Below are 15,169 nucleotides of genomic sequence, written 5' to 3'. Positions count from 1 at the left end.
GTTGCTGGATTCGTCTGTTCCCTGAATAGTGTCTGCAGGCGTCCCCTCAGGCTGCAGCCATGACCTCCACCTATCAGAGGGAACGTGTGTGAGATTTTGCACTGCAGGGCGCTGTGTCTTTGTGTGTGTGTGTCCCTCTTCTTAGCTCAATATTCAAAAGTCAGATGATCTCTTTCGCCAGCAACTTGCAGCGCTTGCTTTAGTATCCAGCCTGTTTCCACTCAGGGTGTTTTTAACTCAACAGAGAACTCAACTTTGTTAAGATTAAAATTCATATGAACCGCGGCACACCCCCGCTGCCTACAGTTGTTTACTTCTTTGCTCAATTGCCTCTGTTTTTCTGAGACAGTTTGAATTAACGTGCTTTGTGTAATGCAAGTGTATTCATCAGAGTGAGCGTTGCAGTGTGTGTGCTGAGCTCCAACACTTGTACAGAAAGGGCTGTCATGGTGAAGTTAGTTTATTTTGCTCGTACTTGGCATCCCCGCTGTGCCCAGTGGTGCTCAGCCAATTAAGGGCTCTGTTGCCTCGTCTCTTTCTAACTAACCGTCAGGCCTGTGCCCTGCGCAAATCCTCTACACACTCTCCTTGCAGACATTTTACACCGCTTATTTCGTCTTATTTCTGCACCTCCTCTCTTGATTTGACACAAAATGTGCTCTTATTGTTTGCCCCGTGTGTGTTTGATCTCTCTAGAGATGCACCATCCTTTGTCAACCTCTTTCCGTGTGTCTCCTCATCCTCTTTGTCTCATTACTCCTGCCTGTTTTCATCTCTCTCTCACCAGTTGAGGCTGCACGGCTCGTCATTGAGGTTGCGTCTTTGTTATCATCACTCTAATCCGAACAACCTCTACATATACTACCATATTCTTCATCTCTGTGTAAAAAGAACCAGAAAGTCCAGAGCATGACCCACTGGGTTTGTAACAATACAGGGATTTGACAAGGTCAGACAGATAGGACTGCATAAGGGAAAAATAATCAGTGTGGTTTGTTTTTTATCTCTTTCTTTAGTCCACATGGAGCCTGCAAGGTCAGATCTGGTGGATCAGTGGAGGCCACATAAGAGGGACGGGGGTAGCGGGGCAGGGAGGATTAGGGAGGAGGCTGCTGCCATCTGTCTGTATATACAATACAGCGTGTGTGAAAGAAAGCAGTGGGAAGATATGAATCCCACAAGCTGAGCTGTAACAGTGAGAGAGATGATGATATTCTCACTGCTGCGGTGAGAGAAGATTACAAATGTCAGTATAGAAACCACAGTCACAAAGAGATTATTGTGTGAGCATCAAACTTTTATTGTTTTTTAACTCAAGTTAAACCCCAGAAGGATGTAAAGTACATTCTGTTTGATGTTACAACATGGCTGAAAATGTTTAGCTAGCAGTGTTGCTCAAGGTATGGCAATTTCAGTCAACTACTTTATTCCAGACTGAAATATGGCAGCAAATTTTGATGGATCGCCATGAGATTGTCTACAGACATTCATGTTCCCCAGAGGATGAATCCTACTGACTTTTCCTCGAGCACCTCCAGCCAGTGGAAATGTGACGTTTTGAGTGACATATCTCATCAACTATTGGATGTTTTGCCCCCTGAGAATGAGTTGTCATACAATTGGTGATCCCTTAACTTTTTATCTAGCACCATCATCTGGTCATTTTTAAAAAAAAATGTTTGAATACTTTTGGAGCGTCACCAAATTCCTCCAAACACAATGACTCTCCCATCAGCCTGAGCTGTACTTGTGTTTGTGCTAATTAGCAGCTTTTAGCATTCACTCCAGACCAATAGACAGCCCATAAATTACCAAAACATTGCAGTACAGGAGTGCCAAATTAGGTTTGCGGTAATTTGGAAAGTGTCTCCGTTACATAGTTTTGGTTTTGGTAAGTTTGTTTTTCAACTGTAAAATGTCACAATTCTCAAAAAACAAAATATGAATTGTTAAACTCTTAAATATCATCAGAATCTGGCATCAGTTAGGCTAAAGTTAGCAGAAACATGCTAAACTAAGATGGTGAAAATTATTGCTGCTAAACATGCTGTTGTGCATTGACACAGGAAGCTTGGGTGCCTCGAACTAGGCATTATAAAAACTCATTGATTAAAAAAAGTGTGACAGACGCAGCAGAGGAAGAGAGAGAACTGTGAGACCAGTGAGAAAGATAAAGTGCAACAATTAGAACAGAAGTGTCCACATGATATAAAGACTTTGTGTGATCATGAAGCCTAATGTTACTCTACAGTTCTCTGGTTCAGCAGTCATGTATAAGAACTATACTGCAGACTGGAGTTTCTGTTAAGTGACAAACAGGCAGATCAACGTTATATTCGCTTGTTTCCTCTATCTAAACATCTGTCTCCTCACCCCGCTGCATTATGATAAACCATGAGGCTGTCTAACCCTGCGTTTACATACGTCCCCGGTGATCCAATCACAAGTGGACAGCTCTGTCCCTCAGGTCACATCTGGCATTAACATGTGTCTCAGTATGCATCTTAAGTGACCACTCTGCAGATAAACACATACATTTTTTTTTACTGGGGTCATGCATTGCCATGCATCCACAGCCTTGTTACTTCTCTCATTATGATATTCACATACTCCACATTAATGGTCCTGCACTCTTGTGTCTTCAGGGTCAACCACCTGCACTATCAGCCCGATGGATACGGAGAGGACCCTGAACTGGTCGGCTATGAAGATGGAGACTATGAACACGAATACCACAGTGACAACAGGTGAAGCACGTGTTCAAGCACAGCCCTACTGTACTGTATAATGGTGATGTGTTGACCAGCTCGGACCCCTCAAGTGGTGAATTAAATCAGCCACCTAATATCTCCTCCACATGGCCTCTGGGTGTTTCCTTTGATAATATCCGCAAACATAAAATTGATCTAAGGATACGAACGCTCTTCACATCCTGCAGCAACACTCAGCAGATAAACACCCGTTATTATTTCTGTTTGAAATCATAATGTAGATGGTCATTTAGATTGTGCTTTCTGCTCTACAGAAAAGATTAAATGCAATTTCCTCGAGAGCAATTTCTCGTTTCCATTGTAAGATATATTGCCTGAATATTTTGTATTATGGCAGAATGAATGGAGGAAATGAGAAAATAGACACTTATCGCCTTTTTATCGGCAAAGCAGCAAATAACTATAATCAGAAATGTATTCGTTGGGAATATTATTATGCTAACAATCACTTGTAAATTGTTTCTCACTCTCGATCTCGCTCTTGATCGCGCTTTCCCTCTTGTTCCCCCCCTTTCAATGGCCAATTCAGAGTGAAGAGGAAATCAAGCAGCTCTCCATCCCCTCGTCCAAAGAAAAGGAAGAAGAAGAAATCTGGCCGCCGAAGGAGTCGGTGAGTGGAAACAGCTTCCACTGATGAAGTGCTTCGATTTTTTCCTCCTTTTTCTTTTTTTTTTCTCTTCTTGCCTCGTTGACGGAATAATTAGACTGTGGTTTTGTGAAATGGAATTCCAATTATTTTGGCGTGAATATTGCGAAGGAGCCATCAGATACTGCAATTGTGTGCAGGGGGAAAAAATCTGGGGGGAGACATTAGCAAAGCAGAGTCTCATCTTCCATTTTCTTTTGACAAGGTCAGCAAAAGAAATGGAGAGAATGAGAGTCTGAGACAGAAGGAGAAGGTACATCGGTGCAAAAGAGAGGAAAGCATAATAAGAGAAAGGCGGACGGATAAAAGGAACTGAGGACAAAGAGAGCCCCTCGATGAGAAAACTCGGCTGAGCTATATGTGATGACACCTTAACTAACAATGATCCCTGAGGTGGAATGTATTGTAGCACAATGATGAGTGAAAAGCCAGAATTTAACTGACATCTGAGGCTCATTTTGCACTCATGGCATGCAAATGTTTCCCTCTCTCCATCAATAGGTTTGGCAGCTCCTCACCCACTCACAGAGAGAAGAAGAAAAAGAGTGGGAAGAAACACAAGCGAGACAGGTGAGTGTGTACACACACACACACACACACACACACACACCGAGCGAGTGTCATCAGAGATGTGTCATCACATGAAAGAAACTCTGACTTTTCAAGGGTTTGTCAACAGTTGCTCTCACAGTGATGGATGTGAGTGAAGGACTGTGGATGGGGAGCAGGGAAGGAAGAAAGGCAGGAAGAAAGGGATGGAAGGAGGAAAGATAACAAGAAAAATGGAGGCAGGAAGGGAAGGAAGAAACAAACCGTCAGAAGAAAAGAAAAAAGACACAAGGAATGACAGAAAGGAAATGAAGGATGAAAATGAAGGGCAAATGCGAACAAGAAAGACAAGAAGAAAAACAGAGAAAAAAAGAAAGGAGGACAGTAGGGAAGGGATGAAAGAGATGATTCAAGCAAGAGAAGATAAAGGAAGAGACGGGGAGAAGAAAGGAAGAAGGTGAGGAAGAAGAAGAGAGGAAGAAAGGCAAGAAAGACAGGATAAAAAGAAATGGAAGAAGTGAGGAGAAAAACAGGGAGAAAATGGAAGAGAAGAAAGAGAATGGATTAATAAAAGCAAGAGAAGAAGTACTCAAGGAAGAGAAGAATGAAAAGGAAGAGAAGAGAACTAAGACAGGAAGAAGAAGAAGGGCGAGAAAAAGTAGATTAAAGGAAGGAGGGGAAACAAAGAGCATGAGCTCATCAGCAGTAGTTGTGAAGTGCCCTGGGATATCATAACCACAATAAACAATGGTAGAGTTCCTTCCTCCTCTGGTTTCTCTCGCTGTGGAGCGGGGCTAAATGTGCTGCTCTAATAACCCGGCCTGTATGGGGGCGCACAACGCAAGAAAAATGAGCCTCTCACCAAACAGCCGAGCATCACTGCACTGCCCCGCTCCTGTTTCACACCTCCCATCCATCCACGCACATCCGAGTCCCCCTCGTCCTCTCCCCTCCTCACCCCCACACCTCCCTCCCTCAGTCGTCCTCTCCCAGCCTCACACCAAAGCTGCTCTGCATTGCAGGTACTGTTGATATATGAATAATGTATAAATGAAGCAGGGGGGGGGCAGAGTGCACGTTCCCTCCCCAGAGCAGACACCCTCCCGATGCTCTTTTCTTTTTTTAAGGCGGGGGAGCAGGAGATCACTTTGATCCTGTCCTGCTGAAATTGATACCGCCTCTTGTTTATAATATACAACTTTAAAATAGCGGCCCCACGCCCGTACGTAGCTCATTCACTGTCCATGTCCATGCAGCAGACGCTGCGCTGATGGATTTAGCTGTGACTGGAGTGTGTGAGAAAAGAATAATGAGCCCTCCGCAACAACAGCTCATATACAGTAGTCCCCGGTTGATTCCCTCCAGCGGGGAAACATGGGCTGCTACCGGGGCCACGGCTCTGACTCACATATCAGCCACATACATTACTGTGACAGCTTTATTACTCCCCTTCCAGAGAATCAACACACTTTGTGCCGCCACTCCCTCCCACTCCACCACACGCTGTAGGTGTGTAAAGCAGCGGAGGAGATGTAGGGCTCTTCAGGAAAATAGCAACGGCTCTCACAGACCGGCCTGACTAATCACCATGGAAACTGCAATGAGGGCGAAAGTGATATGGAGGTGATGTGTCAGTCCAACGCTGAGCACTGAGGAGCGGCCAGCCTTCCCCATCATTACTGTGCGCTCAAATACACGGTTAAAGGGGAAACTGGAGCTCAGGTTATTATTCCTGCCTCTTCCACAGCCGGGGGAAAAATAAGTGTGACATGGAGCACCTGTAGAATACTAACTGGAAAAGGCTGCTATGCGAGCACCCTGGGGAGAGCTCTGAACATATGGATGTATGCACGTCATTCAGATTAGGTAGCAAGATGGTGGCTCACATGTAGCTCATTTGGTATTCCATTAAGGAGTCGGCACATGACGGCACGTTTTGTTCATAGTAGCTTGAACATGTTCATATTCTGTGACTGGCAGCTGAAGCCTCATGCTGCTTTGTGTCTCAGAGTCTGTCTGTAATATTCAGAGTGCTGCTTTCATTCATATGTTGTATTTAATAGACACATATATTTTATTAGTTAGTACATGAGTTATTATGTATAACATTTGCCGAATTAACAAGAAGGAACAAATAGTTAAGAATTTGTTACAGACAGCTTTTCACAAGGGATATAAAGTTTCTCACAACGCAACAGCTCACAAAATTAAGCGATTTTTTAATGGAGTCTGGGGACTTTCTCCACAGGCATCGCAGAAGTTGCCTATATTTGATACTGTTTACTGTTATTGTCCATAAAATGTTGCCTTCTTTCATAGATTTAGTGTAAATGATGAAATCAGTTGAGGCATTGTGTTCAAACAGCTGTTAAATGTTGGCAGGTAAGACGCTCTTTTGACACGGAGGTAAATAAGCTTGTACAGCGATGCCACAACAAACGTTTTTTAGAAACTACTTAATGTATCGGATCTGATGCAAAATTTACACAAACGCATGAATAATTCTGATTTTGACGTAGCTGTTTTGCAAACGTTTGTGCAGTTTCTCCTCAAGCAACAACTCTTAAAAGCACGCGATTTGTAAGGAAGTCTGGGGATATTGCGGTTACTATTTCAATGCTTAGCTCCAGCAGACAGTTCTGCTGCAAAGAGACACCAAACACATTATCTGCATTACACTGAACAAATGGAAATCAGACAGTGTGTAATCCATTCTGCCTGTTGTTTGTCTTCCTCTTCTGGATTCATGGGGGACGTCAGTTAAGTATCGGGTCTGTCAATGCGGCCCACATGTGCGCACATACTGCTAAGACAATATGGTCACACTGGGGCGTTTTCACACCTGTACACAGAGCTGTCTACTTGTGATCGAATCACTCAGGACGGATTTTAATACCACGTCTGAATTCTGCCTGAAACACCTTCAGGGACTTTATGTAGTTTCAATATTCTTTGGAGGTGAATTTGAAAGAGTGACAGCACAGATTAGATTTTGGGTTCAGCCTCGGGCATTCGTCCAAAATACTACCTGTGCTGTCCTAGAATTTATTTCCAGAAGCAGGTTTAGTAATTCCCAGAACCACCTGAAATCTGGAACATGGGCTGAGGTAAAAAATACCTTTTCTGAGAGAGAAAAGTTAACCAGATTACCTCACAACAAAGGCCCCTGGTCCACAGTTGAAGCATACTGTATATGAATTATTCAGTGGATGTGATCTGGCTGTCATCATTAAAATGACTGTGGCGTTTTTGTGATTATAGATCCGCATCTGGCTCCAGGAAAAAGAGGAGATACAGGTGTGTATGAAACCAATACATCACAACACAATTACTGTTAACTACATTGTTTATGACAGAGTGCATCAAAGCTCTGTGCTGCAAAATGAGTTTCTCTTGTGCAACGTGTGTGTAATGTTACTGTCATTTCTGCCTATTTATTACTGTTTGTTCAAAAAGACAATCCATATGGGTGAGTGGTGCATTGAGTTCCTTTTTTACATGCTGTAATGTACTCAGCTTCATTATCTTACGTGCGGCGTGTGTTTCAGGTCGGGCAGCCCGAAGAACAAACACAAAGACAAGAACAAACAGAAAAAGAGGTGAGACACTCCATCAGCATTCAGTGTTGAGCTGACGGGGAAAAAGCAACATATATGTCATTATTCATATGTCATTATTTCATGCACATATACAGTACGCGACGTGTAAGAGCGAGCGAAGCACAGTTTGTCCTCTGCACACAGTAAAACAAACAGTGAACAATAGTCTCAGCTCAACAATGAGTACAACTGGAATCATGTTCCATCTCTCATAAATTTATATTGCTATTTTACACCCATTATCTCAGGCTCTCTGAGACTCTGCGAGAATGTTAACGACTGTAAACTAGCGAGTTCGACACATTCTCCATGCCATACATCACACCCCATCTTGATTAGAATATATATTGAAAGTGTTTGGCGGTGCATGAACTGTTTTACATATCGTGAGATCCGATACTGAGCTCGCTGCGGCATGTGTGTCCCCGTGGTGTATGCGTACATACACATGGCTCTCTGTGTGAATATGTATGCATGTGTGTGGTGCGTGTTCGTCCGTCCGTTGTCCTCCACCAGGTCCCCCGGTGAGACCCCCAGCAGGAGTTCACAGCGTCAAGGCAGCTGCTGTAGCTCCCGTAGCGCCTCCCTGTCCTCCACTCGGAGCACCTCCAAATCGCCTGCCAGGTAGACTCCTCAACACACACGCGCACACACACACAAACACAGTGTCGAGCGGTTGCCCTGGTGACCGTCAGTCCCTATCTCATTTAGTCGCGGTCCTCGGGGGATAGATTAGGATACAAATGGGGCTCCTCTGCATGTCTTATAATAACCCCCATTAAGTGGCAGTGATATCTCACTCTGCACTCATGTTGAGTGCTATGGAAAAATAGTCATTGTTGGTAACACTGTTAGTCACTTTATGGAGCACAGAGCATCAAATGTTTCTTTTACAAAAGTCAAATTATCTGTACGTTTCAGTCAGTTTGAATTTTAAAGTTCTGACTGGAAATTTCTTTATTTTTAGGGCAAATAAGAAAATAGAAGAAGAGTTGCTGAGATTTTGACTCTCCTGTGTGAAGTAAACAGCCAGTGACAGAGCAGAATGAGGAAACCCTTTGTAATTACATCATTAATAAATGTATAAAGTTACAGTTAATTTAGTTAAAAGCTATTTTACTGTAATTGCTTTATAAACCATTTATTAAGCAATTGTTTATTTTAAAGTTGCAACTGCTGTTTATGAACCTTTTACAACTGCTTAATAAATGGTTTATAAATGATTTACCGGTAATTGTTTGTTAACAGTGAAATAACTATTAACTAATGTTTAATGAACTATACATTTACCATTTATGGCCTGAGTCAAGCTGTGATTGGCTTCAACTTTATCCTGCAACGCTCAAAAAAACAGTTTCATCTCATTGCAAATCTTTGATATGAACTGAGCTTTAGATTTTACCGAAGTTTCTGAGCCTGTATATACCAATCTTTGAAGGAGTAAACTTAAGAATGATCTAAAGAGGCGGCTAATGAGAGAAAAAGTTCTTTGCTGAGTGATATATATATATAAATAAGAACATCAGGCATCAAGTGACTTACTGCTCGTTACAGTAAGATCACAGAGGATCAGAACTGATGCAGCAGAACCACAGATGTCTGCACTCTTTATTCCACATATCCTCCTTATTCGTCAAAACCTGACACCTACAGTATATTACCCACAATACAACTCAACCATACAGATTTAGGTGTGCTATGCTAGCAGTAAATAACATAGCCTCAGGCTATTCACCTGAAACAGAGTTGAGGAGAAGGGCACAGAGGTCTTGTCAGCACTTCTCTTAAACTGCACAGCAACACGTTTTCGAACTTGACGCTGACTCGAGTGACATCACTCAGGAAATTTGTTTGATTTCATGCAGCTCCCTATAGAGCCCAAAAAGGCGTTGTACAATTATCTTCACATCTGCAGTCGACTTGTAAACAGATTTTGATGTGTAACATCAGTGAACTACATGGACCCTTTGAGAGCAACTCCCACGTGACACATAGAGTAATTAATCACATGTATGCTCTGCGAGAGACAAGGATTCACCCTACATCTGCCTTATTTAGAAACAAACTATTATTACATTATTGGTCCAGTAGCTGTTAAAAATGTGAAACAACACCATTGATTTTGTATATAAAAATGGAAATACTAATGAAACAATAGGAAAGTGGTTGAAATGGGGAAATGGATAATTCTGCAGCTGATGATGTCAGACAGTAAAAATGCACTCGATGCAGCTCATGTTCTTTGCACCGCTGATAAATAAAAAATGATATCAAATATAAACAGAGGGATGACACTACCCTGTTCTGAAGCACACGTACAGTATTGATTCAGCTAACAACATTATTCAAAATGAACAGAGCACATTTCAGGAGGTGTGTGTTCATCAGTTGTGCCGCAGTCATATTGTATCTACTCTGCACCAATTTCAGGCCTCTGGAGCTCTCTTCAATTCAAGAGTATTTTAAGCTAAATGAAAACAATTCTTACTTTATCACCTGAGTGCTGATGTCCCCAGGTGTCTGCGCTTTATTGAGTGTGTCGCTGTGTGGCTCCGCTCTTTCCAGACTGAACTCCAAGCACAAGATGGACGGACAAAAGGCGTCCAGCACCCCGCTGTCCCCGGGCTCCAACACTCCAGCGGCGTGGCACAACGGGGACCACACCCAGCGAAGCCGCAACGGCAAGGCCGGCAGACTCAACCACGCCGAGGGCGACAAAGGGCACGATGTATGTAATCTAGTCTATTTTGCTCCCACACCCCCACCCTCCCCCCACCCACTGCAACGGTATCTACCACAGTCTCTACAAATGAGTTTTATCTTGCTCTTTTGTGTTGGTTGACATGAATTCTCATCTCCTTTGATATTGAAAGATTTTTTCCACTCTTTTATCAGTTGTTCCTAGTTTGTAGGCCAGTTGTTATTAATATTATTATTTCTGACGTGTGAAAGACACTCCTGTGTAACACTTGCCGCTCCTGCTGCTTTGTTTCTGGCTCTCTTTGACTCCTCTGCCATCTTGATTTTTTTGTTTGTTCTTATTGTTTGCCGGTAACAAAGGGTTTCTAGTGTTTCTGTTCAGCACACATTGTCTGAGTCGCAGCACAACATTAGCATAACACACCTCGAATGGAAATATGAGCCGCACTGGCACACAATGTTTCCAAATGAACGAGCAGAAAGACGTGTCACTTCTTCCGGGCGGGTGCCTGCTAAGGCACAAGAATAACAGAATAAAGTCAACGCAGGTACGACTACTTCAAACATTCACTCCCCCCTTGAAGGTCCATGCCCGTGAAGAAATATCAAAGAGAAATGTGTCTGTCAGGGACTGAGAACTTCTAAGTTTTACTGCAGATTGTCTTAATCAGCCAAAGAGTCATGATCAGACGTCTGATGGTGCCATAATATGATAACAATCTGCAACTCCTCTTTGAACTGACTAATCCAATTACGTAATGGAAAGTTTTGATCCACGCCGGCCAAAATGATTTCTGTATATGTTATATTGCTATGAACAAGGCGCAGCGCTCTGTATCTCCTGCTTGTGCAGGGCTGTATGGAAGATTTAAAATGCCCCCAAAAAAAAACATTAACATGAACTGAAACACAATACACGTTTCATTTTTCATGCACTTACTGTGTCATAATTAAATAACTTTGTACTGTTTTGTTTTTAATAACTAAACTAATTGTTTTTTGTTGGGACGTGAATTTTTGTATTCCACATGTAAGTCACAATGAAATCTAACTTACAGCATCTGTAGACTCTGAACTAGTCTTTAAATCATAAACAGCAGATTTGTTTGGATCGTTGTAAGTATGTGTGGCTTAGCGAGTATTGAACATTGAAATACAGAGCTGTAGGGATATGTGGGTGTAGACTTCAGTTGGCCTCCGCACACACCTCCCTCGCCCGTTGTGGTTAGAGGCAGAGCGTAAAGGGAGAGGCTTACATTTATAAATCTAAGCTCAACCATGTTTATGAGCTACCCAAAAACAGTAAGTCCGGTTTTATATGCCAAGTTTGATTGGATACGTTCATGTCATCGCACCCGAGTTACAGACGAGTCATCAAAAATATGAAATGCTTTACAGGAACTTTGATATCATAGATTTGAATTTTGAAATACAAAATACTTTATTTTGAACTTGTCATTTCGCTGACTTTAAAATGAAATCACACAAAAGGAAGTATGGCACTTCAGTGATGTCCAGCAGGGAGCAGCATACACCTGCTAATAATACACACAAAGCACTGCCATTAGTTTTCATGAGGAGGTGTAAGGTATACTTTTTAATAGGATTAATTATTAAAACATTGAATTAAAACATTGACTTTCTTTACATTCACGATGATGAAAATGCTCAAACCCTGTGAAGGTCAATCACAGATAAAAGTTAGTAAAAGTCAATAATAATTATAACAATAATAATAATAATAATAACATGTTTCTCATTAATTATGACACAGTAAAACCTGACATATTTGTGTTTTGTATTTCACATCACTTCTTTGTTTGACTTTTTTTATTCAGGCATTTTAAATCTTCCATAGAGGTGGGCTGTGCCAAAACTCAATCTTCTCCATGTTCTTAAAATAAAAACAGAGCTACAAACTGTCCATAAAAGGCTCCTAAAGCTTCATGGATTATACATACACACGTATTTGTACTCTGTAGTTGTTCAACTTGGAGCTTCTCCTTGTTTTTTCTGGCTCCTTTGAAAATAACCACCTCTGTTAGTGTCTGATTACCTTAAAGACACTGTCTTGTGATGAGTTTTAAATCCCTTTTCTGCTATTATGGAAACGACCTTGCATCTTCCACGATGTAAACTGATCGTTAGAGCTACACTAGGATGACAGCCATTATGTTGGAATGAAACAAAAGGCAGCTCTTGACTTGTGAAATAATCTTCCTCTGATGAATGGGCTGCAAACACCCTGTAAACACACACTCTGGCACTGATGTCTCCTATTTTCTACTCCAGCTTGCATGTGTCTATGAGGTCTTATCTGGTCTCTCTCTCTCTCTCTCTCTCTCTCTCTCTCTTTCTCTCTCTTCTTCTGCTTATTTCATTCATTACTGTTTCTTTTTTTCCTTATCAATTTAAGTGGTATTTACCCATGAATAAATGCCCAAATCTTTCTGTCTCGTTTATATAAAAAGCACTCAAATGCTTTGGAACTGGACCAAGTAGGTTAACTGGGTATGTGTAATAGTTTCTTCTTGTCAATACAGTTGTCTTTCTTCTCAAGCACATGCTCTGCTCAGTGATAGATCCTCTTCTCCTCCAGGCGTCCAGTCAGCTCCTGTCAAAACCACCAGGAGTTAAAGACACGCTCCTCTCTACTGCTTTACTTAACCATGTCGATGTGCATGTTGTCCCCTGGTGGCAGTATCTCTTCTGTCCCTGACGTTTGTCTCTACTCTATCTGCTCAGGCCAGTGGAGAATGGCAAGGGCGGTCTGTTTGATCACGAGCCATTCAGTTGGGATGTAGTGAAAGAGGAGCTTTTAATTGGCTCGCATCTTCTTTTTTTTAAAGCAGCATCTTTGTAGCACAAGGTGATGCTGCCACTCTTGTTAATCTCCACCAAAAAGCTTAAGTCTTTCCTTTATGATAATCCCCCAACTGCAGTCTTTGCACAGGAGGATAGTTATGTGTGACAGATCCTGGATGCAACTGAAGTTTGATTTTACTGCAGCAGTTGTGTGGTTTAGCAAATGTTCTGCATAGCAGCTCTGGTTGTCTATCTACCATCTCAGTTTGTGTTCCTGTAGTCGTCCTCTAGCCCTATTTGGATCCGTCTCGTCCACTGTGTGGGAGGCACTCCTGGATGCTTCCCATGGAAGAGCTCGCGGAAAACAGCTGTGCACTGCTCGTTATCAGAGGTGGTGAAGTAGAGCAAGTGTGTATTTGCCAAACCGACAAGTTATGGTGGGAGTTTATAGGAGACTCTTGACAGTCTGCTACGACCTGCGAGGATCACGTGACTGAAAGAGACAGCCGGAGGCAGCAGTAGGCTCATTTTTTGGTTAACAGTGAAGAAGCACACAACAACTGTATGTTGAAAAGTGTTTTGTTAATCCTGGTTTTGGGTCTACAATGCTCTCCATGATTCGCATGATTCATTTGAATCAGGTGTGTTGGAGCAGGGAGGCATCTGAAATACAGCACAAATAGGCTTGTAAGTCAGTTTGACGTGTTTCTACTTTTAGTTTTTTCACCTCTGTTTAGTCAAATACATTTAATACAATTATAAACAACCTTAACCTTCATCTTAACTTTTCAATTTCTGTATGACATTTGTATTAGTACACGTTCTTTAAGTTTAATTATTACTCAAAAACCCAACTTCATTGCATCGATTGTACCATTATGTTTTATCAAATAAATTCTCACAAAACAACACAGTCAAACCCACAGTCCGTAATAGTTTGCACAACAGTAAACATGCTAGCGATTAGCTCGTTAGGGTAGTGCTAGCTCAGCTACCCCTGTCAGTCATGGTACCCTCACCTTGGAGGTCATAACAGTCTGTCAAGAGTCTCCCACATAATGACTGCTCTCTGGCCACAGGGGGCAGAAGTGAGTCTGTTTAATCTTGGTCCGGTAAAGTTTGCAATGTGTAAGAATTTTTATTGAAAACATCCAAAATGTCACCAAAATTGTGAACAGAATGTGAAGCAATAACAGTTTTCATATCATGACATCTATGTATTATGTTACTAAGCATGTTCAACATGCTAACCAGCTAGCCCCGGTCCATCCCGGTCCAAAGCTCCTGTGATAGCTAACACTTTGCCAGTGCCTCAGGTTCCCAGGCTTGACTGCTAGCTGCACGGCTAACTGAGCTAACTAGCTCATGGCAGGCTTGGCAGCTACAGTTGTTAGCAGTTAGTGCTTACTCAGGTGGCCAGTTCTTACATATTGCAACTTTCGGACATAATATGCGATTTCTGAATAAAAATGTCTAAATGACGAGACCTTTGATCTAAAATTGGTTGAGTGAACATAATCCCAAATGTAATTTTATTCAAGTTAATGGTGTGGCCATTTGTTACGTATCACTAGATCCTCGTTAGGGATCGAGGAAGGAAGTCGCCAAACGTGACTCAACATAACGTGAATAAAACTTCAAACATGAGTCTGAGCACGTACAGATAGCTTTTCATCAGCAGCTGACTGGTGGTTGTTTAACATATTAAACAACTCCCATGATCCCTCATTACTTAAGGTCTTTTGTTTTATTTTGATTGAGATGACCCCTAGTGGCAGAAATAACACACTGTGCATTGAACTTCACCACCTCCAATAAAGAGCAGCACACAGCCACTTCAATGGGAAGCATCTGGGACCGTCTCCATCAGAGTGACTGAGACGGTCCCAAACGGGGCCAGTCGTCCTCTTGCTCATTATTAATGGATGTCTTCAAACACTTCAAGCACAAGTACATGGAATCTTTAAAAATAGTGGGACAATTCACACATGTATTAACATGATTGTTATTTTAAAAGGGACCCAAGCCATTTTGAAAGCAAGCTCCCTGCGCACACAAACAGTTTAAACAGCAGATCTGACAGCGCTCCTCCAGGCTCT

The 15,169-nt window shown here is 42.1% G+C and overlaps 1 protein-coding gene across 2 annotated transcripts in view; it reads left to right on the top strand.

Moving 5' to 3' along the window:
• Window positions 1-15,169, top strand: part of srrm3 (serine/arginine repetitive matrix 3) — an 80,846-nt gene that overhangs the window by 56,774 nt on the left and 8,903 nt on the right. For both annotated transcript variants that reach the window (XM_084372893.1, XM_084372892.1), the window contains exons 4-10: window positions 2,646-2,747; window positions 3,301-3,381; window positions 3,919-3,987; window positions 7,228-7,263; window positions 7,515-7,565; window positions 8,082-8,189; window positions 10,131-10,293. In XM_084372893.1, the coding sequence (XP_084229019.1) occupies window positions 2,646-2,747; window positions 3,301-3,381; window positions 3,919-3,987; window positions 7,228-7,263; window positions 7,515-7,565; window positions 8,082-8,189; window positions 10,131-10,293 (610 nt within the window). The remainder of the gene's footprint in view (window positions 1-2,645; window positions 2,748-3,300; window positions 3,382-3,918; window positions 3,988-7,227; window positions 7,264-7,514; window positions 7,566-8,081; window positions 8,190-10,130; window positions 10,294-15,169) is intronic.

The sequence above is a fragment of the Pagrus pagrus genome (genome assembly GCF_965226575.1).
Source record: "Pagrus pagrus genome assembly, chromosome: 14".
NCBI lineage: Eukaryota > Metazoa > Chordata > Actinopteri > Spariformes > Sparidae > Pagrus > Pagrus pagrus.
Note: the sequence above shows the minus strand (reverse complement) of the source record. Positions and strands in the feature narration are given on the sequence as shown.